The following is a 25,127-nucleotide window of genomic DNA, read 5'->3' as shown; positions in this document are numbered from 1 at the left end:
ACAGGAGTGATTCCTGCCAGGCCCTAAGGGTGTGCTTCATTAGAAAGGTGGGTTTCTTTGTTCCAGCATGCTCTCAGGGGAGGGGTATACAAGGGCAAGCACACTAGACAGTGGGACTGTGGGCTATCTTAAGGGCTTCCTGCTGGGGTTTGTTTACTTCAAAGGAGAATGTTCTGTGAGTGAGACACACATTCTCATGGTTCGCAATTCAGAACATTCAAACTAAGACTTCTTCCTGTGCTCACCAGCCAGTCCCCTCTGATCAAACTGTTGCCATTGTGTGTGTGTGTGTGTGTGTGTGTGTGTGTGTGTGTGTGTGTGTGTGTGTGTCCCTTAGTGTCATTCTGTGAAGTATTGTTGGAAGACTGGGACTCATGGGCTGCATACAGCCACGTAATCATCCTTCCTCTCATCAGTTCCAACCTGTTACATACAGATAACTTTTCCCTACCCCACCGGTAAATACGAACTTCACCCTCATCGGGCCTACTCCAGGCTAGCGGTTGCTGGCAGGAGATAAGGTGCTGTCTGTGCTCAGTTTTGCCCCGCCTCCTCCCATCAGCACCTGCGTCACTATGATGGTTGGGCGATGGAAGGGAGGAGAAGGAGTTCCTTTTCAGCTTCTGCTCTCAATTTCTTCAGAATTTTCCTCACAGAGTCATCAGATTGTAGCTTGCGAGATGCTTGTAAATTCCCCTCCCCATTCGTGTTTTCTCCTAAGGGCAGTTCTTCAGAACCTTGGTGTTTGGTTTGCTCCAGCTTGGCAGGAAGCCTGTTGGGTGAGATCCTTCCAAGAAAACTCTGTGAGCATGGTTTCGCTCTCTTTGTCCACCACCTGGTCCCAGGAAGACCTCGCACGGGGCTGGTAACGTCTGGAACTCTAGAAAACCAAGAGGGACTTCTGTGTCTTTGAGTGTTTTTAATTTCTCATAACGTCTTGTTCAGCTCTTTCTGGACTCATTATGTCCTGGGAACCAGGAATGCTCAATCCATCTCTCCAGGAACCAATAGCCAAAAGAGGGGATGTGTCTGCTGGCTGTCTGCTGGCTTGCCTTGCATGGGAGGGGAGTGAAGGAAGTTTTTTACAGAACATATTTCCCACATGCTGAGATACCTTGGAAGACAAAATAATTATAGTGATTAAGTCTGTGAATTCTTTTGATAACCCTGCATTAACCATGGGGGAGGGGGAGGCTGAAGCAATTTCAGACATGGAACATCTATAGAGATGCGGGAGGTCGCACTTCTAGTATATGGTAGGCCTCGTCTGTCTTTCAGAGTCATGTGATGTTTGCAGCTGTAAGCCTGGGTATTTGCTGGCTCCACATTTCCTCTTCTCCCTGCTTCTGCTATGCTTCCTCTGCCCCTGCGTCAGTTCCATTCCATCTCACCTTTCCTCTCCGAGACACCACCACCAAACCTGTGTCAGTTCCATTCCATCTCACCTTTCCTCTCCGAGACACCACCACCAAACCTGTGTCAGTTCCATTCCATCTCACCTTTCCTCTCCAAGACACCACCACCAAAAGCCGACCAGATCTTCTGGACCAGGCCACAATTCTTCAAACAACTCTAGTGCATATCTGGTCAGCCCTGAACTACAAATGAGGCAGCTGCTCTGGGCATTGGTACCTTGACGTTAACCATTGGGGGCTCCTCTTCTGGGGTTCCCTTACCCTTGCCTTGATAATCTTGGCCCTGGATGGAAACCAGGCTACATCTGCATGACTTAAAATCTAAAGACATCCATGCTGTGGGTGTTAACATAGCATCCCATAGATCTAGATATCTAGATATCTATCTCCAAATCCCACTCTAACTCAGGTCCATTGTCCAGCATGGGGTGGCTCTTTCCTCTTGGTCATGTCCACTATGATAGGGGTTGCCCTCAGTTTCCATCTTGGACACCCAAACCGTATCTTATTCAATGGCAATCTCTTGTTTGTTTGCCCTCTGAACTCCCAAGTGTTAACTGGAGCCTTCCAACTCTGCTACATTGATTCCCAGTGACAAGGACTTCATGCCTGTCTTCTTTGATCGGCAGCTACCACTAAGTGGTCCTTCCTCAGCCATCTGGTCTTGCTAGACATAGCATTGAACCCTAACAGCTCCACACTGTGCTTTTCGGGGAGGAAAAATTCTCACATGGAACCCAGAAATAGCAACAGCAAATCAAAAGTCAAACAGACCCTGACCCAGGAACTGTCTTTGTAAGTGCCAGAGACATAGTATCCTCACTAAAAAAAAGAAATCTCTTAAAAGAGTTCCATCTTGTGTCACTGTTAGTGCTTAGCTTTGACAATGTATCCTGTTACATAAGATGTTATGTTAACACTGGAAAGAGCAGGGTAAACGTTCTGTAGTATTTTTGCAACTCTACTACTTCTAAAATTATTCTAAAACAAAACGTTTAAAAAGAAACCTGCAACAGAACTCTGGTGAAGACATTGAAGTGTTGAGGTGTTTGCCGTAGAAGCATCCTCCTTCTTTTCTATTTTGAGGCTGGCCTTGAACTCACTGTTTTTTTGTCTCAGTAACCTAAATCCTGGAATTACATGTGGGTGCTACCATGATGTGCAGACTAATTTCCTAGTTGAAGGGTGCCCACCGCTCAGTGACTTAGAGTACGTATTGCTCTTCTAGAGGACCCGAATCCGATTCCCAGCACCCACACAAGCAACTCACAAGTGTCCGTAACTCCAGTTCCAGGAGATCTGATGCTCTCTTCTGGTTCTCATGGACACCAGGCACACACACGGTACACATATGTACATATAGAAATAACACCTATTCACTTAATACAATTAAGATTAAAGAATTTCCATATCCTAACGTTTAGACAGACAAAAATTATAGTGATGGGGTATTCTTTTTTTAACAGTGTGTGTTTGTGTGTACATGTTTAAGTGTGTGGTGGGGAACATGTGGAGGCCGGAGGCTCCCACACACTGTCTTCCCCATTGCTTTTCACTGTTCTTGTTTGTTTCTCACTGAAGCTGCTCTATTTGGTGAGAATGGGTAGCCAGTGAGTTGCAGGACCCTCTGCTTTTGCAGAGCTAGGATTATAGGAACCATCACTATGTCCAAGTTTTTTGTTTTCCCCTCATTGCTGAGGATCAGAACTCAGTTTCTCAGACTTGTATGGCAACACTTTACTGACTGAGCCATCTCTTTAGCCGTGGAGGGACATTCTGAAGTTCTAGTCCTGATGCGCATATCTCTGGCCAATGGGTGCCATCTTGTGTAAATTTGATGGCAAACTAGGCACTGCTCTTTTTATGTCATTTGGGACAGCTCACTCTTTAGGGACAGCTCACTCTTTGGGGACAGCTCATTCTTTGGGGAAATATATTGATCTATTATGACACCTGGAGCATACTCTAAGCCAACAAAAGAGTAAAGATTCCTTCTCTCGTGAAACTTGCATCCTAATGGGGACAGAGGGAACACAATTAAAACTGCAAATAATGAACAGATAGATTATATTTATGGTGACTCAGAAGTGTTATTAGGAGAAAAGAAAGCAGGGGGAGAGGCATAAGCTCTATACATGGGAGCTGGGCTGTGTGCACTTTTACATAAGGTGAGCAGGGCAAGCCTTAGTGAGGTGAATTGATCAAGGAGGAAGGTAAGGACTAGGCATGGTAGCTCTAGCCTGTCACCCCAACACTTGGCAGGCTGAGGCAGGAGATTTGCTGTAACTTTGATGCTAGCCTGGGATACAGAATGAGACCCTGTCTCAAAGTAAAACAAATCCATAAAACTAACAATAACAAAAAGAAAAGAGAACAAAATCATACAAATAAAACCCTCAAAAGATGAGGAAGCAGAAAGTGAGGACTTTGGGGAAGGACGTTCAGAGGGCATGGGTGCTCTGCGGCCTTCAAGGAGCCGCCAGGAGCAAGAGAGCAGGAGCCCAGAGGTGCAGCTGGCAGGCAGAGCGAGATGAGGCCGGCTGATGGAAGTGCTGGCAAGAACATAAATGCTACGCTTTCATTTGACTGTGCAGAGCCTGGGGAGCCATTACAGGGTTTGCAGCAGGGAAGTGGCACGATGGTCTTAGGTATAAAAGAGTCGCACTTCACTGGTGTGGGAGTAACTCTGGATTGGGAAGAGAAGCAGGGAGAAGAACCAGAGGCCGTAATCTGGTGATGAAGCCATCCAGAGACCAACTCTCAAAAACCAATTATTACCTCTTTCTTTTTCTTCTTTTGAGGAAATTTGCAAGCTAGTTGTTAAAACAAGCCATCATTAAAACTTAAATAAACCTAAAATTAAGTAAGAAATATTGCAAATGGAAGTAATACACATTTAGAGCTCACTGATTCTTGCTTTAAATCTAAATTATTTATCAGTATTGTTTATTGCGGTCTATGTTCTAAGGGATCGCTACACCAGAGATACAATACGTCTTAAGCCCCAGAAATGAGGCGTGGATCTGTGTCTCTTCCCAATTCTGTGTCCAGTGACATTAGGAACGTGTCAGTTACAGTGGGAGTCATTGACACCGTGAATGTCGCAAAGCAGGAACTGCTTCCCTTTATAGAGAGGTAGAGCTGCCAACCATTCACCAGCACACAGCCATGATGGCCTTCCTGTCACATGGGGAACTGTACATCACTCTCGGTGCTTCTCGGTGTCCTCTCTTCTATAACAGCCCCAATTACGGAGGGGGGACAGCTAAATGGGAACCAAATAAGTAATCTATATATTAATATTACAACACCATGGTGCAACCTACTTCCCTTGGGCTTCTCATCATTGCTATATACTAAATTGTGTGCAGTCACCATACCTGAGACTGAATTTTCAGTGCTGGCCCCAGCTTGAGTCCCATGGTGCCTCGAAGATGCTGTTCTGTAAGAAGGGGCAGTGTTTCTCCATCAATCGCATGGTCCTTAAAGACCTGAAGAAACACAGAAGTCTTCATTTAGCCTAGCTTCTGAGCCTTGTAGCGAAGTCTTCGTTTTACATGCAGATGGTTTGGTGTTGGACTATTTGCTTATAAAGGACCACTTGAAGGTGACACAGAGCTGTATAAACCTTTCTGGTTTGTCTGGGCTCCAGTGCCCTGTTGTCCTTAACAACATTTGGGATGCTCTGTAGTTCTGTTTACTGAACTCCCTTCAGCCTGGAGTAATTATCCGAGGGAGGCAGGTCTTATTGACTCTGCAGCCATGAGGGGCATGGGGAGTGTACATGATGGGTACATCAGTAAATGGGAAGATGCTGCAGTAAAGGGACAGTTGGCAGTGCCACCCCAGACAACAGCATCCCCCAGGCAGGCAGATGTCATGCCTTCTGTCTTCTGGGGTAAATGTGTAGTGGAAAGGGCCGGGAAAGCATGGGTAAGAGTTGGCCACTGGCCCTGCCCAGCAGGGCCTGCTCTGATGCTACTCAGTGCTAGGACGCCCTTCTTCTAGGCTAGGAAGGCTGCTGATGGTCAGAGGTTTCATACAGGCGAGGAAGTGGATATGAAGAAACGTGCCGATCCGCAGGGTAACCTCGTAACGACCACCTGCAGCCTGCCTCACGAGCCTCCTGTGCTCACCGCCGAGCATTCTCTTCAAACCTTCTCTACCCTCCTCAGACTTTAGACCTTAAAGGGTTCTCGTTCATTTCAGACAACCTTCTAATTTAGAAAGAAAGGAAAAGGAAACAGTAGGCACAGTCCCCTGTAAGTCTGAACAGTGGGCCTAAAGTTGGACACTTGTCCCACTGCCCTGATTCATAGACGAGCGCTTGATCGATTGCTTGATCGATCTCTGCATGTCTGCTCTTCGTCCTTCCTGTGGCAGGGCTCAGTGGGAACCCTTCTTTAACCTCCAACCTCTCCTCTTTGTTGCTCCATTAGCATTTAAGTGGGTCACTACCATTGCAAAATGCTGGTGGGAATCATATTACACCTCCATGCCTGCCCTCTCCTCTCCTTCCCTTCACAGCTCCACTGATGAAGTCAAGTGGGATGCTCTTGTGCCCATTCTGTCACTTCCTGTCATTCTTCATTCTCAAGAGTTCTGGGCTCTCTTCCCCATCATTCTCCTAATCCTGTCTCCTCGGGTCTGTAGGTGCCTGTGCTGTACCAAACACATCTTCCTTTCAGTCCTGAGTTCTTGTATTTGCTCCATTTCTGGCCACAGCTGGCAATGTTGGCCAACCCTTTGTGGAGATGACCGTCTTAGGTACTGAAGGCTCCTGAATTTTTGGTTTTATTTTAATTTTTCTTTATTTTTGTTTTTTGATTTGCTTTTGAGACAGGGCCTCATATAGCCCAGTCTGGCCCCCAAACTGGCTATGTAGTCAAGGATGACCCTGACGTTTGTGCTCCAGTGGGATCATAGGCTTGTGCCACCGTGCCAGTGTTTATGTGGTACTAGGAATTGAACACAGCACTTTGTGCCTCGTAGGCCTGAGGTGCCCTTCTTATTGGTACAGATAGACCATGTCCGTTGTATACATGTGCCTGTAATTTTATTGATTTCAGATATGAAATACTAGAGATGAATAATTTATCTGCCAAGTTCCTTCAACTGGCCATTTACTTAGAGCAAACTGTTGTAGTGTCTCCTGGCCATTCCTGAACAGCTTCTCCCCAACCCTCTCACCGCCGCTCCTTATGTCTCTGATTACGTTTGATTAAGTTTCTTTCATAGAGAAGATAACAAGAACAGATTAGAATACAGTAGGAAGCAGCATAGCACTGACAACATATGTATGATTTAAACAATTAAATCTGTCTATGGCTTGGTTTTCTCAAGGTATTGTTCTTTGTTTCAGACGAGGGTATGTGTCTCATTAAGGAGCTGAGCTGGCCTTGAACTCACAGTTCCGCCTCAGCTTCCCAGTGCAGAGATTCCAGGCATGCGCTATACCAGACAGGCTTTTAAGACTTCATTTGCACGAGGCTGGCAAAGAGGAGGACCGTGGGTGTAAAGCTGACCAGTGCCAGGAAGTTGAGAAAAAAAACATTCAAAGTATGGGGTTGTGAATAAAAGTCGAGGAGACTTTTTGGCAAAGGTCTCTGTGAGAACTGTGTGTGGCTGTGTACCCAGAATGCACTGGGATCTCCTCATTTCTGGACAGTTATTTCTCAGAGAGTAGCAATGGGTGCTTAGCAGGGCGGCTGGGCCTTGCAATTCATCTCATCTGCCATAGCCCAAAGAGAGAAGACATCAAAATGTGGCCACCCTACATGCATGTGAGAAACTTCTAGAGATAAATGGTAGAATTTCTTGGGCTACTGGTACCCTGTTGGCGACATACAACAATGCACTTCAGTAAGGTCTGAAGTGTTGATGTTGATATGACGTCTGTCTGTCCACAAAGGGACACATGATGTATAAGACACATGTGATCCTGTTGCCAGAGCAGCTGGTTTTTGTTTGTTTGTTGAGGCAAGGCCTCACTATATAGCCGGGGAAGCCCACAGATTCATAATCTTCTTACCCCAGCCTCTCAAGGCCTGAGGTTACAGCTGTATGCATCATTCCTGGTTCTTTGTTTCTGTGTTTGTGCTCACGTGTGTGTGTGTGTGTGTGTGTGTGTGTGTGTGTGTTGTGTCTGTCTGTCTGTCTGTGTGTGTGTGTGCTCATGATCGCACGTTCGTGTGTGCATACATATTCATGTGTGTGAATGTGATATGTACACCATGCAATGCATGGGTAGAGGTCAGAGGACAACCTCAAGTGTATGTCCTCGACTTCTATCTTTCAGGGCCTTCTTGTTTGATGATGTATATGCTAGGGTAGCTGGCTCAAGACATCAAGACATTCTGTGTGTGTGTGTGTGTGTGGGGTGGATCTCCTGTCTGTCCTTAGGCACACTAGGTTACAGATGCACACAACCGCATCTGGTTTTTGTGTTCTGGGGATCATCGGTCAGGCCTTTATAGTTTTACAGTAAGCTTTTTATACACTGAGCACCATTTCCTCCCCCTGTCTCCCCAGCCCTGTGTGTGTGTGTGTGTGTGTGTGTGTGTGTGTGTGTGACTTCTGGGAATTTCATTCAAGTCCTCTTGCTTGACTGAGGCGTGTCCAAGTCCCTTTTGGTCTTTTTCAGGATGAAGTACACATTTCTGTTATTTAAGTGCTGTAGTAAATGTTTCTCCTTCTTTCTGGATTAGCCTCTGAGTCACCTTTCTGATAAATTTAGACAGGACAGAAAATAAAACTTAATAACGGCTTCCCCGGCTTCTCTGACACCTGTGTCCACCAGTCATAGACACCTCTTAGTGAGAGACAGTGCCATAGGACAGTGCTGTCTAGGGCAAAGTGCACGTTTGACAAAGTCCATTGTGCATTGAATACTTCCAAACTTTCAGAGTTTTGCAAATGTGTGAAATTACCTGGGCATAGTCTGAACAGCCTGGAAGACTTCTGATGAAGTTATACACATCGTCCGCCGTCCACTTGTGAATATCAGACAAAGAACGGTTTTCCTGAAGTGCAACTGGCTCCTGTGTTCCTTTAACATGAAAAGGAAATTATCACGTGGCATAAAACTTCCATTCGGAAGGATAAGCTCGGAACACAGGTTTGCATTTATCTATGTGAGCCCACTAACATCTGCTACCACAGGGCGCGCCATTTATAGGCCAACTTTGAACTTGCTGAAGTTATTCGGACTCACTGATGGGTGGTTCATTTCCCCTCTCTTAAAGTCTCTTCAGCGATGTAACTGTAAGTGAACAGAGAGGTTCCAGATTTGCTCTACGATCTCTGAGTGCTGATGGAAAGGCTCTGTGAACTTCATTTTCATACTGATGCTGCAATACCATGTTATGTGGTCTCCTGAGACCATCGTGACCTGAAGGTGAGCCAAGAACCTCATGGTGAAGCAGTTGGTACGGTGGCTATTTCAGTGCCATAGTTTAACTGTCAAGTTGACACAACCTGGAATTATCTAAGAAGGGAAACTCAATGGGAACATTGCCTACATCAGATTCGTGTGTTGGCAGGTCTGTCGGGGGCTGAGGAACCATCTTGATTGTTAACTGATGTGGGAGGGCCCAGCCCATTGTGGGCATTACCATCCCCTAGGTAGGTGGTCTTGAACCATATAAGAAAGCTAATTATTATAAACCTTCCTGTCAGATGGCAAACAGATCCTTCTTTAGCTATGAATGAACTCACTCCTTGGAGGTAATGCCGAGTGACAGCAAGCAGGCGGGTTTTCAAGTTCCTGCCTTGAGCTCCTCCAGAATTGCAACCTGAATAGACTCTTCTTTTTCGTTACTTTGGTCATACTGTCTTATCACAGAAAGGCAACTACGACAATCAGGGCCACATCACGTGTCTGTGTTTTAATTTTTTTCTAAACAAGTGCTGAGGAGCTATCCAATATGGGATTTTCTCGGAAGTACAATAATATATATAAAACTGAAAGTTTGTGCTTTTGTTGGTTTTTCTACATCTGGAAACAGGAGAGATAGAATTTAGACTTTAAAATAAAGGGTCTTTGTGCGAAAGAAATCACAATTAATTAAATTAAAATTGTAATTAAAATCTCTATACTTTTAAAAAAGACTTACTTATTTATATACATTTGAATATATTGTGGCTGTCTTCAGACACACCAGAAGAGGGCATCCAGTTACAGATGGTTGTGAGCCACCATGTGGTTGCTGGGAATTGAACTCAGGACCCCTGGAAGATCAGTCAGTGCTCTTAACCACTGAGCCATCTCTCCAGCTCCATACTTTCTTATGCTTATGCTTTCAGTCTGTGTTGAGTGGTTGTTATACAGCAGTGTCAAGACTAGTGTTCCTAATATGACTTATAAAACGTAATATAATAAAGTGACTCTAAGAAGTCACTGAAAACGGCATTGAGAAAATGGAGGTGGAGACAGGGGAAATGGCCTGGAAGTGAAGAGCACTGGCTGCATCTTCCAGAGGACCTGGGTTTGAATCCCAGCCCCCACACGGCAGCTCACAACCACCTGTAAGTCCAGTTCCAGATGATCCAGTGCTTCTTTCTCGTCTCTGCAAACACTGCACACCCCCGATCCCCCTACACACAGGCCGGCAAAGTACCCACACACATATAGTAAGAGCACGCAAGTCCATTTTAAAGGACGGGGGTGAGAAGAAAGACGGAGAGCCTGAAAAGAGGACTGGAGGCCAGGACAAGGCATGACTATCACTTCCTTCCACAGGGGGAAGAAGCTGTCACCCTGTAGCTATGAGGACCCGCCCTTGATCCCACACATACCTGGGATGGAGGCTGGCAGGCAAACTCCATTCTTTTCATCACAGCCTTCATAGCCCTGTTCAGAGGGCTCTCCCTTTCCATCATCCCATGCCTTGGCCTCCATGGAGGAGGGTTTTCTCTGGTTTGGCTGGAGCTCTCCATGGGGGTTGGCGAGGACCGCAGTTGGGTTTCCATCAGTGACCCTTGGCTCCTGCTGGTTGTCTACCCCAATTTCTGGGTCTTTGATATACTCTTCCTCTTCATAGGGAGCCGTGGGCATCTGGCCTGAGCTTTTCTCGTCTGCTTGACTTTTGAAACTCTCAGTGTCAGTCTCTGGAGGCTTCTGGTAAACGGTACCTCTCCTGAGTCGGTACTTCTGGCCCCAGCACTCTGTAAAGTGCGGTCTAGTTGCTAGCAGAACAGGGTTTCCCTGAAGGTGTCTGAAGGTGCTTCTGTGCACATGCACATCACTGGCTGGCAGTGTGCTCCTGCCCTGGAAACCTGCGGGGCCACCCAGGCAACCTGACCCATAGAAGAGTGGTATCCCCAGACCAGAGAGTCCTTTGGGATTGACTCTGTCCATTCTACGTTGCTGGTAAAGAGAATACATTTCCATTTCTGCCCTGAAAACAATATAATATAGTTTATACAACCATTATACAATCATTAGAAATCTATGTTTTACAGTTATCTATCATCTATGTATCTATCATCTATCTACCTATCATCTATCTATGTATCTATCTATCATCTATCTACCTATCATCTATCTATCTATCTATCTATCTATCTATCTATCTATCTATCTATCTATCTATCTATCTATCATCTATCATCTATCTATCTATCATCTATCTATCATCTATCTATCATCTATCTATCTATCTATCTATCTATCTATCTATCTATCTATCATCTATCTATCTATCTATCTATCTTTCTATCTATCTATCTATCTATCATCTATCTATCTATCTATCTATCTATCTATCTATCTATCATCTATCTACCTATATATCATCTATCTATCTATCTATCTGTCTGTCTATTTATCTACCTACCTACCTATCTATGTATCTATCCAGCGTGTGGAGCGGTGGGTGCATGAATGTCATTGTGTGTTGTGGAAGTCAGATGACAACATGAGGACACTGGTTCTCTCCTTCTACTTTGTGGGTGCCAGAGGTCAAACTCAGGTTGTCAGGCTTAGCTGCAACACCTCGATTTCCTGAGCCATCTAAGTACCCAGAAACACGACTTAAACAGGCCCTTGCCTTCCTTAGTCTGGCCCCTGTTTAGCTTTTCTGATCCTTACACTGTTGGGAAAGTGGACTTTGGAAGAGGACCTGAAAGTGGAGGATTGGAAAGTGTATCCTAAGGAGACCCGTGTCTGGACAGTTGCATGTTGTGCACAGAGCGGCGTTAGCAGGCATGGGGATGATGCAGCTCTAAGTAGTTTCCTGTCAGACACTGAACTTGGTAGAGGTGTTTAATTCCTCAGCGTGATGATAGTCAGTGGGACTCAAGCTAAATTGGTGCTTGTCATGGTGGGTCTGAGTCAATGTGTGTAGATGGATGCCAAAGAAAGGAGGTTTGCTTTCCTACCTCACTTTGCCTATCAGCCACCACCTGGACCCTTAGAGTTCTGTGGTGGGAAAACGTAAGCCCTGTCTTCCCTCTCCCTGGGGTTGAAATTTGTTTATCATGGATGCTTTTTATTTGTTGCTGCCCATTAAAGCTGAAGAAACCCATTGCTGGGATGATATGAGACTTCCCGGGTTTGGGTGAGGTTCTCTGAAGAGAACTTGGTGAGCTTCACTCCTGTCTTCATGCAGAACTGAAGCCATCGAAGACTGAAATGCCAGTGGAAACGTCAGAGGACTCACAGCCAGCAGCCTTTATTATGGGTCAATGGAAAGCTACTCACGGTGCAGATCTATCCACTCTTCGTGGTGTGGGTATGGGGAGGTGCTGTGTGTGCTGTGTGTGCTGTGTGTGCTGTGTGTGCTGTGTGTGTTGTGTGTGTTGTGTGCCTGTGCACATGCATGCAGAGGCTATAGGTGCCGTCCTCTTTTTCTCTCTGTCCTAGTCCCTCAGGATGGGTGTTTTGCTCAACCCTTGGATCACCTGTTTTTTGGCTAGGCTGGCTGGACAGCAAGTCCCAGCAAGCCTTCTGTTGCTGATCCGTGTTTCTATCCCTGGGATTAAAAGCACGTGCGGCCACACCCAGCTTTGTATGTGGATCTGACCTCAAGTCACAATGTGTGACAAGCATTCTTACTAAATGTTTAAATCCCCAGACCCCAGTGCCTGCTTTTTAATCTTCATTTTACTATTACAAGGCTTGTAGACATGTTTGTAATATATTCTGTAATGTACCTGAAGGACTTTCCATAAATGATTGAATGGTGTGTGTGTGTGTGTGTGTGTGTGTGTGTGTGTGTGTGTGTGTGTGTGTACCTGGCATGTGTTCTTTATCATATCCATTATGTAATTTATTATACATCTGTTGTATTTATATGTATTCATTTCATTTACGTAAAACAAACTCATATGAACAAATGGTGTAGGGAATAAGAAAAGATAAACCAAATAATAATGTTAAATTACCTGGCAGCGTGATGTCTTTCAAACATCTCACTCCTTGTGGTCACTGCCTTTATGGGTTCAGGTGGTAAAATACCCCAGCCTTGAGAGAGGGGAGAGAAAACCATCCCATCCCCAAAACAAGTTAGAAGCATGAACTTGAAAATAAGAAAAGAATTCAAACCGAATCTGCAGAAAGCCTTAGTCTGGAATGGAATGTGGGAAAAGGCACCATGCCATCGCTGCTAAGGATCTTAGCTTACTGAGAACCCAATAAACACCTCTAGATCAGCAGCAGATAACATTTCATTATAAGTTTTTAACTGTCAGCCTCGTGACTGCTGTCATTTTTCTGTTATACTTGAAAAGGGAAGGTAAGGGCCTGTTGAAAATCCTATTTCTGGTGGTCCCAAGGTAGTTCAGCAAATCAAGGTGCTTGCTTGAGTTTGATTGGTCTGTTCTTTCTTGTCCTGATCATATTCATTTCTAAGGTACAATGCAATGTTTTGACACATGCTTACGTTGGAAGAATGGTTAAATCAAGATAATTAACACAAGTTCATCTGCAATTTGTAAGCATGTAACACATTGTTATCCCCGGTCATAAACTGCCCCAAGAAGTTAACTCTCAGACCAAGTCTCTTTGAAATCCCTCAGCTCTTCACATGCTGCGAGTCTTCCCTCATTCACGATTAAAGTGGAACCTGGAAGAGCTAAGCCACTCACTCTTGCTCACACAATGGTTGTACCAGAAGCTCAACCAGGAAAGCAAGTGTGCAAACTGCACAGGTGTAACCACCACCCAGTTCTCCAGCACCTTCGACACAGCCACTGCTCACAGGGCTCCGCAGCCTGGGTCAGGTGCTCATTGCTCTCACCTGAGTAGAAGTGACCCGGCAGCGGGTTTGGCATATTTGCACTTGGGAGGCCAGAGGATCCAAATTGGGAAGGAACACAAAACTGGCTTGGGTCAGTTGGAGCTATACTGGAAGACAAGGCATCTCTAGGAGGGGGGAAAAGACATAAAATAGATAGAAAATGGCTGGAATTATAGGAAGTTTGTATTGCTTAGTGTGATAATCAAAGTTCACTGTTAAGTTAGCTGCATTTAGGATCATCTAGAAAATCGAGGCACACTTCTTGACATGTTCAAGAGGGTTACTAAGGGCAGAAAATGTAGCTGGGATTCCAATCTGATGAAGTCAAAGAAGACAGGGAGCAGAAGACCAGCATCTGCCCTTTCCTGGCCCAGGATGATGTGAATTCTGCTGTAGTACACCTTCCCTGCTGTGATGGACAGATCCTCTGGAAGTGTGGGCCAACACTTCCTGACCCCTTTAAAGTGTTGGCTACAATACACTTAAGGTATTGTGGTTGTAAGGTATACACAGCAACACAAAAGTAACTAATCCACTTATGTGCTGGGCTTTTAGTAGCCACTTGGGACTCCATTGATACTAAAGAACAAAAGAACTAATACACTGAAGTCTCACTGGTTATGGAGAAACATGGTGAGAAAGATTTGGAGGCAAGGCCACAGCAGCCAAGATAGCTTAGGGCTATCTCAGGGAACGAATGACCCACTCAAGTCAAAGCCATGGTCAGAATATTTACAATGGGCCTTATGTTCCAACCACACATTCTGATCTTAGTGATCCTCCGTCCTGATTTAATGATTCTTCAGTGGCATTTGCCATCTGAGATAAATGCTTGGCCCCCTCAGAGGGCAAGTTGTTTATTTTTCAAATTACAGCGGTCTTTCTGGGTTACATTTTGTTGTTTAAATTCTATGAACAAGGACATTTAGTGCATTTTATTTTCTCTGTGAATGTCAAAATATTCTAAAGAAGGGAAGCTAGAAGGTTGCCAGAATATGCAACCAAAATACTTATAATTTCTCTGCTATTGAAAGTATGATTTTTTTTGCAAGCCATCCAGGAATACAGATGTTATAGATTTAGTTAAGATAGAACCTTAATACGATAGGATTGGTTCTCTTTTAAGATGAAGAGCAGACTATGGAGGGCACCCTGCATATGCACACAGAGGACACCCTGCATGTGCACATAGAGGACACCTGAATATGCACATGGAGGACACCTACATATGCACACAGAAGACATCCTGATGTGTACACACAGGACAGGCCATGTGAGGACATAGGAAGGAAGTAAAATCTACAAGCCAGGAAGTGGGAATCACCAGAAATGAAATGGGTGGGACCATAATTTTGGACTTGTAGTTTCCAGAATTAAGTACCTCAATATCTTTTTATCTTATCTTTACTTAAAAAATATGTTTATGGACGTCTCACCTGATGTATGTCTGTGCATTATGTGTGTGCAGTGTTAGGAAGGCCAGAAAAGAGTGTTTGGTCCACTGGGACTGGAGTTAGCAACAATTGTGAGCTGTCATGAGTACTGGGAATTGAACCTGATCCTCTAGAAAAATCAGCCAGTGCTTTTGACCACTGAGCCATCTCTTCAGCATGGAATTTCTGTTGTTTAAACCATGTTGTCTTCTGCATTTTATTGTGGTAGCCTTAGAAGTCTAATCTAGCAGGTTTTGCCCTTGATAATGCCTGTCATGTTCCAAGTAAATGGGATTCCTTAATGAGTTAGTGGGTCAAACAAGCTTGCATGGGAAAGCAGTGCCTTACGGTTGAAGGTGAGACCAGCAAGTACCACCGTCCACTGAGGTGACCCCAGTGCTCTTCATCACCGAATGCTAACATCATCCCAAGTTCTAGTGATGGTTTTCATACCTGTCCCCAATTGGAGGCCCAAATGGTGAGGGAACCATTGAGACCCTCTGCGGTCCTGCTGTCAGTAAAGAGTTCACCGACATCATTGGGTTTGCCATCAGATTTCTTGACTCTGGTGGAATTCTAAAAAGAAACAGGCAGGTGCATTAACAAATAACCCACTGGAAAACACACTTTCCTATGAGTGTGTGCGTGTGCACCCGTTTAGGTAAAGCACATGCATGTCGTTCCTCAAGAGCCGTCTGCTTTGTGTTTTGGGGACCTGGGGCCCAGGATCCAGTGATGCCCCAGGATCCTCCCATCTTTGCTGTTCCAGAGCCGAGATCACAATCACACACTATTATACCTGTTTCGGTTTTGTGTGTTTTCTGGGGATTGGACTCGTGTCTGTGTGCCCGCACTTTTGTGAATTACTTGAATTCTTTTTAAACATAATGATAACCTCATGGTACTTTCAAGAACACGGAAAGATTAATTACACTAAGCTTTCAGATATACAATTATACAAAACCTCCCCCAGAGAAAGGAAGTGCCTTATTCTCTCTGTAGAACTCATTTTAATAAGTGTGTCCCTGGGATTTGTTGCAGCCCACAGGGTAATGCCCACCACCTCACAGCAATAAGGACACAGAAGCAGCCCTGGAGTCTCCCAGGGCCGCCAGTCCCTTCTCACAAGCGATTTACGTACTTCCTAGTTCCAGGGGTGGAAATGCACAAACCCTCCCACATGTTCAGTCTTCGGGAAAATATTCCTATATAGTTGATAGGATTAAAACAGACAACGAGGGAAGAGAATCTTCCTAATGGCTAAAACGATATCTAATTAGGGTGGATGTAGGCCCATTGCCTTAGAACAAGGCACCAAATTATGTTCCTGTGCATATGAACACATGTCTGTGTGTGTTACCTTCAGCACCCAGTGATCGGAGAGGACCTGTGGTTAAAGGGATGCCGGGTACCTTACAGCTTCTCATTAAATTTGTTGTCCTTGGAATAATTTTAAATATTAAGCAACACCAGACAACAGGTCATTTTTCTCTTCTCTTTCACTCCCAATTCTGATTTTAAAAATGTAAAACAAGAAGGAAGGAATAGGATTTCCCCAGCATCTGTGGCCCTGGGCGCGATCCCCGCCATGGTGAGAAAAAATAAGATCAGGAAATTCTCTGATTTTTGTGGAGAGATGTATTTTTCTTTTTCATTTTTCCCCTTCCTTCTGTGTCATTTGGTGTGATTTTTAAAAATAGCTATAAATTCACTTGGGTGGTCTAAAAACTAAAAATGTAACAGCATTTAACGATGCTATGGCTTCTTTAATTTCCTTTTCAAATATAAATCCAATCAGCTGGGAAATTCAAGTACATGGGCAATGCACCACTGGTCTCGGCCATTTGTTTGTTTTTTACAAATTGAAAATAGATTGTTCCCTCATACAGTACATCCCAGTTCCCCTCCCTCCACTCCACCTGGCTCCCCCCACCTCCCCTCCCCCTCAGACCCACTTCCTCTTTGTTTCCCTATTTTTAAAGTTTGCTTGGATTGGTTATTTCTAATGTGTTTCTGTATTCGACTCCCTAAGGTTTCCTGCTGACTTTCACACGTGCACTGTAGCACTCATGTGCCCCCCACCTCCGACATCAGGCACCCACAACAATAATAACACAAAAAGAGAAGCCTGTCATCTCTCATGATATTCCTCCTACCATGTGTATGCCTCAAACTGTTAATTATACATGTGGATTCGGTTTTCTAGAGCAATTTTGGGTGCATAAGAAAGTGAGTGAACACAGAGTTCTATACATTCTCCTCCCTACAGTCAAACACAGTCACCGTTCTGTTCTGGATGTGTCTTTGTTATGATCAATGAGCCCACAAAGAGTGCAGTTTGCATTAGGGTTCACTCTTGGTTTGCATTCTGTGACTTTTGGGGAAGATGTAAAGGCATAGAACCACCATTATGATGTCTCACGGAATCCTGGCACTGCCCCAAATCAAATGACATCATGAAGCAAGTACAACCAGAGCATTTTCAAGGAAAAGTTTCTAGGGTCATTTCATTCCCCAGATAAATGATAAAACATCCAAATCCATGTTGTCCCCAGACTACCACTTTGGAAGGTACACATCTCTCTGATCAACCAATGCTCTTTTCAACACTGACTTTTGTATTTCCAGGGAATTCTCTTTTATTCTGCACATATGTTGACAGACTCCGAGCCAGGGGACACAGCTGCAGTAGTCGAACCTCGTGAGTGAAGCGGTAGACTGGGTGGTTCGTCTCAGTGTGGAGCACGTCTGGCAATCTCAAAGCAGAGGGCTCTGTGCTGAGGTCTGCAGTTGGGTGGATTTCCCTGACCTGGAGCTCTAATCCTGGATGGCCAGCACATTAGAAGGATGAAGATGCCTTAATCGCTGTCTTCAGACGCTTACCCTCAACAAACCCCTCCCAAGGCACACACACGACTTAGCTAGTGCTAATTCTGTCTCAACTGATCAGGGCAGCAGTAGTAAGACATGCACTTAGTGAGCCCTTGCTAAATCAGCAGATTCTTACTGAATGGTGTCCATTGTACAGTGGCCAGCCACAATTTGATTGTATTCTATTGTCTGAACTGTTATTGTTCACTAAATTCTGAGGTTTGACTTGCCCACATGTGGGATCTGAGTGTATATTGAGTGGTTGTGTGTGTATGAGTGTGTGTGTGGTGTATGTTGAATGTGTGGTGTGTGTGTGTGCTCACAGGTGCTCGTGTGCATGTGTGTTGAGTGGTGTGTATAGTATATGTTGAATGTATGGTGTGTGTGCACACATGTACATGTGTGCAGGTATGCATGTGTGCATTTGTGTGTAGTGTGTGGTAAGTGGTGTGCGTGTGTGTGTGTGTGTGTGTGTGTGTGAGTATGTGTGCATGTGTGAGTGTATGCATGCAGATCTTGGGTGCTGTTTTTCTTGATTACTCTCCACTTATTTTTTTGAGACAGGGTCTTTCATTGAAGCGAATACAGCTAATCAGTGAGCTTCTGGGACCCTTATGTCTCTGCCATCAGTGCTGGGGTTACAAGCATGTGCCACTACATGATTTATTCTGTGGGTGCTAGAACTCTAAACTTACGTCCTCAAGCTTAAACAGAGTCTCTTTACTGACTGAGCTGTCTCCCCAGCCCCTAGAAATCTTTCCCCCACTGGTTTGAAATATATCACTAACACTCCACTTTGAAAGACAACTAGATTTAAATGTGGTCTTAAATAACAATGAATCTTTTCTTTGATATCCTACCATAGAGTAGAGAAAGAAACAAAGGCAGTTAATACTGAAACACTCAGCATGGCCTCCTTTGCCAAGCACAGGCTTTAGCGCTTTCCTGAATTCCTCTTGAATTCCTCTCACCTCCCATGCCCTGGGAAGTGTTGCTGAAGACAGATGGTTGCATGCAGGCTCCCCTTCTCTTCCGCTTCTCTTCACTCTAGAAAAGCTCTTTGACATTAGAAACAACTGTGTCTTCTTGAAATGTCAAATTCCACAATTATTATAATGAAAAAAGATAAATCTTTATCACCACTAAACAGGTAGAAATTACATATATATTTTTCTTGGCTTCAACATAATCTAGGTGCTGTGAAGCAAAGTCCATTGTGTGTAAGTTTGTGTGCATACTAATATGAAATTATAAAAGAACTCACATGATGGGCTTTGATAGTAGGTATTTTAATTAAAGAATAAATTAAGAATTATCAGCATAGATTTTTCTGAAAATTTCTAATCTGATAGTTTATGCTTCACACAACATAATTTTAAAAATTTTAGTTAATTAAAGTAATGGAGGCCCTCAAAATAATATAAAGATGGGTGTGGTGGCACATGCCTGAATCTCTAACTTTGGGACAGAGGCAGGAAGATGGTGAGTTCAAGACTATCCTGGAACATATAGCACAACACGGTCACAACGAAACAAAGCACCCTCCCCAAGCTTCTGTAGGCAATCGATGAGAGTGGGGAACTTAATCTTCAACAACACAGCCTCCCGTAAGGGCCACACTCCTGGAGATAACCCCTCATTCATGTTCTTGCAAGCACCCCAAGCAATGGTTGCCTCACACACAGAAGACACGGGAAAGTAGAGTCATTGTTTGGGAAGAAGGGTTCACGGGGGTTGGGGGAGAATGAAAGTGGGTGAATGGGTGAATATGGTTGCAGTACAGGCGAGAATTTCACAATGAATCTCATTATTACACATAACATACTCTGACAAAACAGAAGTGGGTTGTAAATGAAGAGCAGTAACATCAAGAGATTATCTACCTGAAGGTGATAAAACGCTCAAGCTTATAAACCAGTTTTGAACTGATCTTACTTAACAAACAAACTCTTATTCCTACTGCATTTAAACAAGGCCAGGCGGTGTTTATCTGGCAAAAAGGAATTGAATCTTTACCTTTTTTGCAAATTCAGCTAAACCATTATTTACGAGCTGCCATACTGCTAGTACAGACTCAATTAAACTTGTACACATAACCAACTTCTATGATGAAAATGCCATTTTGTTTTCATGTGCAACATTTTGCTAAGGGTAGACCGTAAGATGTGTGTACTTACTTCCTCTCCAAGGGTTGGTTTTGCACCGCCCACGTGAGGACCGCCAGAGCCTCTGTCCTACCTTCTGCTGCAGCAGCTTCTCCTTCTCCGGTGCTTGGTGGATGCCCCCTCTGACAGCTCTTTCTTAAGGAAGGTAAACTTCACCTTAAATACGAATCCGACTAAGTTGCTTAATTCTGTTTCCCAACAGCAACCCTGCCCTCGGACATCCTCCACAGATAGGCTGAAAGACGCTAAGCCCAAGGAAAGTGCAGTACGGGGCACATAAACCTGTCTCAGAGTTTAGCCTTTAGCAAAATCCTTCCTTAGCCTTTAAGATGCTTTGTGGGTGTTCATCCAATACCACCGTTCAGTCTCACAGAGAAGGGAAATACTTGTGGCCAAGTAACACGATTATTTCCCAGTTTGAATTTCCAACAGGCGTCGAGTGGGAAAGCTTCTCTTGCAGATGGAAAAGGGAAGTTATTTTCTATAGAGTAGCATGATTTAATTTTAAGCATTTAAAAGATGAACTTTCTAGAACCAACAGCTGCTTCTATTTTATTTATTTGCTTCTATTTTATTTATTTATTTATTTATTTATTTATTTATTTATTTATTTATTTATTTATTTGTGGACAGTAAGAAAACCCTGAGCTCTAGGTGAGAGTTGGAACTCTATAGGGAAAAGAGGACATAACATCTTAAAACATGTCTTGTTTCATTCGCTTCATACACATTTACAGCCTCGACAAGGAACAGCTGCAGTTCATGCACTGTCAAAGGAATCACTGAACTGAAGGTGAGGGTTTGTTCTGATAACATTCCATATACTATAATATAGCTTATAATGTAATATATAACTAACAATATACAGATTGTAGTAAACTAGGGCAAAGCACAAAATTAGAATTTAATGTAAAACTTAGAGTTGTGTAAATGTAACTTTTATGTCTTGTAATTGTTGTCTCTCAGGCTTACTGCCTCAGTCTGCTAACCTAGGCCTAGTCCTGGAGGCTCCTAACCTTTATAAAATCTAACCTAGGCTTACTGCGGAATAAGCTCACTCTTTCTAGCTCTTTCTGAACCCTAGCTGTCTGGTTCAACCAGCTGTTTCGGCTCAAACTCCTCTCCAAGCTGACTGATTCAAACTGGCATCTCTCAGCTTCTGACTCACTTTCTCTGCTTGACTTCAAACTAACTCTGGCAATCTGTTCTGATCATCTGGATCCTTCTTGTTCTCTGACTTGTTACGCCTTCACCTGTCCCTAGATTGTTCTCTCTTCAACCTGTCTCTGTAAAACTCCCCTGGGAAAACCGCCTCCCTCCTTCTTCTGTCTGTGATGCTTCCTCTTGTGTTGCCTCTCTTTCCTCTTCTCGTGAGAGTTGAGCATATCCTAGTCTGTCAAATCTTTCTCTGATTCCTCACTTTGTCTCCCTCTCAAGTAGACATTACTTTCAAACATGGTCTGCAAGCTAACTTTACCTTCATTGTTAGGGGTTAAAAGTGTGCACTAAGGGTGTGTCTGCCTTCCAGGCCAATCGCACAGACCTAGAAGGTCTTAGGATGTGATCAGAGCAGCCATGCTGCTGGATTAAAATTTCTCTACAAAGTTGTCCATATAATGCTTTAGTTTCCAGTATGAAGTCAGGTGTTCCTCTGTCACAGGGACTTGACATTAACTCCTGTGTTTACTTTTTTTTTTTTTTTGCCACACCTACCCTTTATTGGACTCTAAACCAAGCTGGCTCTGGGCCCTTCACAACTTCTCAGACATCCCCCAGAAGGGTTTAGGAAGATGTTATCATTCAGTGAAGAAGGCCTAGCACCTACTCCATCCAGACTTAGAGCCCCCAGGAGCCTCCCCAAGAGCCTTGAGGGAGCTAAAGGAAATGGGTGGCAGGAAGGCAAGGGGACAATATTAAGGAAATGCTTCGGTCTCCCAGTGTCTCCTGAGGGTACATTGAGCCCTGAGGAAGACTACTTGGAGAAACACTGGGAGATTCCTAGGCTGAGCAGCCCTCATTTAGATGGCAACTTTGAGGGGACGTTTGATGTCAGGCTCGATGTCTCCCCTTCTGGCCCTATGAGGAACTTCTCAAAGTTCCAGGACACATCTGAGCGGCACACCAGACTCCATATGATGAGCTTGGGATCGATCATGAGGGAGAATGGGTCGTCATAAGGGTAGGGCAGCTTGTCTTTCAGGTAGGCAAAGACAGGATGCTGATTCTGCCCATTGACATCACACTTTTGGTAAAGACTGAAGGTGGGCTGGAACCCACCCCCAGGGCGGACAGACTTGAAGCTGTTCAGGACCTCCTCATTCTGACAGTTCTCCTGATGTCCAAACTGGTTGCAAGGGCAGCTGAGAACCACTAGGCACTGGGAAAGTGGTACTGCAACTCATTGAGCTGGGTGTAGTCCCGGGTAGTTGTTCCTCAGAGCGACGCCACATTCTCAATCAGCACGGCCCTGCCTCGGAACGTTGAAGTCTATCTTCTCCCCATCCAGGCCGAGGGCACTGAGATCGTAGAAAGACTTGGCGATGTAAGCCATGCTGGAGTGCTGTGAGTCCTGTCTCAACTACTGTGTTTACTCTAGGCTGTTGCTCCCGAAGCAGTGTTCAGCAGTGGGGACACAAGGACACAACTGTATCACCTGGATAAGTCACTGAGACCTGGTGTCTTCATTTCAGAAATGCCACACAGAACATTTTTTGAGAAATGCAGGCAATGGTGTGAACAAATACTTAGACAATTCCTTCTAGTCCAAATTTGTGAACTATTACCCTACTATCATAGCTATTGTCACAGGCAACCTATTGTCCTTATTTTATTTTAAAATGTAGTATGTCTGTATGTGTGTTGTGTCTGTATGTGTATATGTCCTTATATGTGTGTGTGTGTATGTCTGTGTGTGTGCATGTATATATGTCTCTGTGTGTGTGTTTGTGTGTGTGTGTGTGTCTGTGTGTGTGTTGTGTCTGTATGTGTATATATCCTTATATGTGATGTGTGTGTGTGTGTATGTATGTGTGCGCCTATCCATGTGTATTTGATCTTGTGTGTGGCGGTCAATGGTCATCTTCAGGTGTTGTTCTTCAGGATGTTGTCCACTGTATTTTTTGAGACAGGGTCTCTCACTGGCTGGAACTCACCAAAGCAGGCTAGGCTGAGGGCCAGTGAGCTCCAGGACTCCTTCTGTCTTAACTTCCTCAGTTCTGAGATCACCAGTAGATAGTAATTTTATTTATTTATTATGATTATATACATTTATTAATACTTTCATATAACATATTTTGATCATATTCTTTACCATCCCCTAACCCTTTCCAGGTCCTCCCCGCCTCCCTACCCACCCGACTTCCTGTTCTCTGCCTCTTTCTTCCCCTCTCTTTCCAAAAAACCTCAAGAAAACAACAAACCCCACACAAAATGAAATCAAAATAGACAAACTTTTAAAAGTTAAATCAATAAGACAAAAAACAAAAATCAAAACAAAATGCACAGAAAGACCCACTGGGCCCATTTTCTGCTGGAGTAGACCCAGCTTCCTAAAGCCCACTCTGGGGTGAACAGTCAGCACCGCCCCCTTGTAAGCCGCACTTTCCTGAGCCGTCTCCCCAGCCCAGCCAACTGTCTCAAACGTTACAAATAGAAGACACACGAAAGAATTTTACTCCTACTTCATGTCCTTCAACTGAAGTTTTCTGTTGGAGATACACAAAATCAACATTTCCTTGCCTGTATTACTAAGAGTAATTGGGATTATCTCTAAAATAATAACGTCACAGGAGGATCGCAGGAATCATGCGAGTCATGGAAGTAGCATGTCGCTCTCTTCTCTCCAATGGTGGGAAGCTCGGGACCAAACTATAAATTGCCTGTGGCTTCACCTTACCCCCAAGATCCCACTTGTGGGTGTTATGTCCCTCACGCCCCACACCAGATCCCTCTGCGGCTGAGCACGTTAAGGAAGGAGCTCTGGCATGTGGAAGAGAAGCTGTGAGTGAGACAGAAGCTTCCAGAGAGACCAGAGGTCTGTGGTTGACTTCTTCCCAGTTAGTGTATACCGATCTGCAGTGTGAAGTACAAATTCTCCTACTCTGCAGGATAGCTACTCCCCAGAGTTCCCAGCCCAGGTACTGCAGCCTCTCCCATAATCTCCTCCCTACAGTTAGCAGAAGAGATAGGTCTCCCGGAGTCATGATTGCCAGACTGAGAATGGGGAGTTCACAGAGCTTTAAGGGATTGCTGCAGGGAATTAAAACTCTACAGGGACGGAGAAGGGTAGTAAGGGAGAGCACAAGTAATGGCCTGTTAATCATTGGGGATACACATCAGCCTGCACCCCAGCTGCGGTGGTATGTTAAGGCTATGGAGAACTAGGAGGTGGGTCCTGCCTGTCGGAAATAGGCCACAGTTGGTCAAGGCTTGAAGGCTAAAGCTACCTCTTGTTTCACTCTAGTATACTCTTCTTCCTGCCTGTTGCCTTTGTTAACAAGCCCCCGCCTGCTGCTGACCCAGATGGAGCCTCTGCCCCATGCTCCCACCAGCACACTTACTCTGCTAAGGTGGACTGAGATCTCTCTGAGATTGTCAGTCACAGCAACCCTTTCCTCCCGTAATGGAGTCTGTGAGGTACAGATGGTCAGAGCCATGCACACGTAATTTATAGTTTGCTGCAATGTGGCTCAGTTGCTGGAATTCGCCTAACACCCAACACTGCATGAACTGGGCATGGTGGCCCATGCCTGCAACAGGATTAGGAATCCAAAGTCTTCCTTGGTTCCCTTGTGAGTCTGAGGCCAGCTTTGAAAGCATGAGACTTCGTTTCAAAAAGGAAAGAAAAGGGCTGGAGAGATGGCTCAGTGGTTAAGAGCACCCAACTATTCTTCCAGAGGTCCTGAGTTCAACCACATGGTGGCTCACAACCATCTGTAAAGAGATCCGATGCACTCTTCTGGTGTGTCTGAAGACAGCTACAGTGTACTTATATATAATAAACAA

At 44.5% G+C, this 25,127-nt stretch overlaps 1 protein-coding gene and 1 pseudogene across 1 annotated transcript; both read right to left on the bottom strand.

The window, feature by feature from the left end:
• Positions 1-919: 919 nt before the first annotated feature.
• On the bottom strand, positions 920-15,638 carry Samd7 (sterile alpha motif domain containing 7). The gene is made up of 7 exons (XM_032896793.1): positions 15,541-15,638; positions 13,655-13,779; positions 12,801-12,879; positions 10,212-10,813; positions 8,345-8,463; positions 4,796-4,906; positions 920-1,114 (listed from the first exon to the last, which is right to left on the bottom strand). The coding sequence occupies exons 1-7, from the start codon at positions 15,636-15,638 to the stop codon at positions 920-922; spliced, it is 1,329 nt and encodes a 442-aa protein (XP_032752684.1).
• Positions 15,639-22,137: 6,499 nt separating this feature from the next.
• On the bottom strand, positions 22,138-22,713 carry LOC116895929 (annotated as a pseudogene).
• Between the last annotated feature and the right edge of the window lie 2,414 nt (positions 22,714-25,127).

This window comes from Rattus rattus, chromosome 3 (assembly GCF_011064425.1).
Source record: "Rattus rattus isolate New Zealand chromosome 3, Rrattus_CSIRO_v1, whole genome shotgun sequence".
NCBI classification, from domain to species: Eukaryota; Metazoa; Chordata; class Mammalia; order Rodentia; family Muridae; genus Rattus; species Rattus rattus.
The sequence above is the reverse complement of the archived record's forward strand: the minus strand, read 5'-3'. Positions and strand labels throughout refer to the sequence as shown.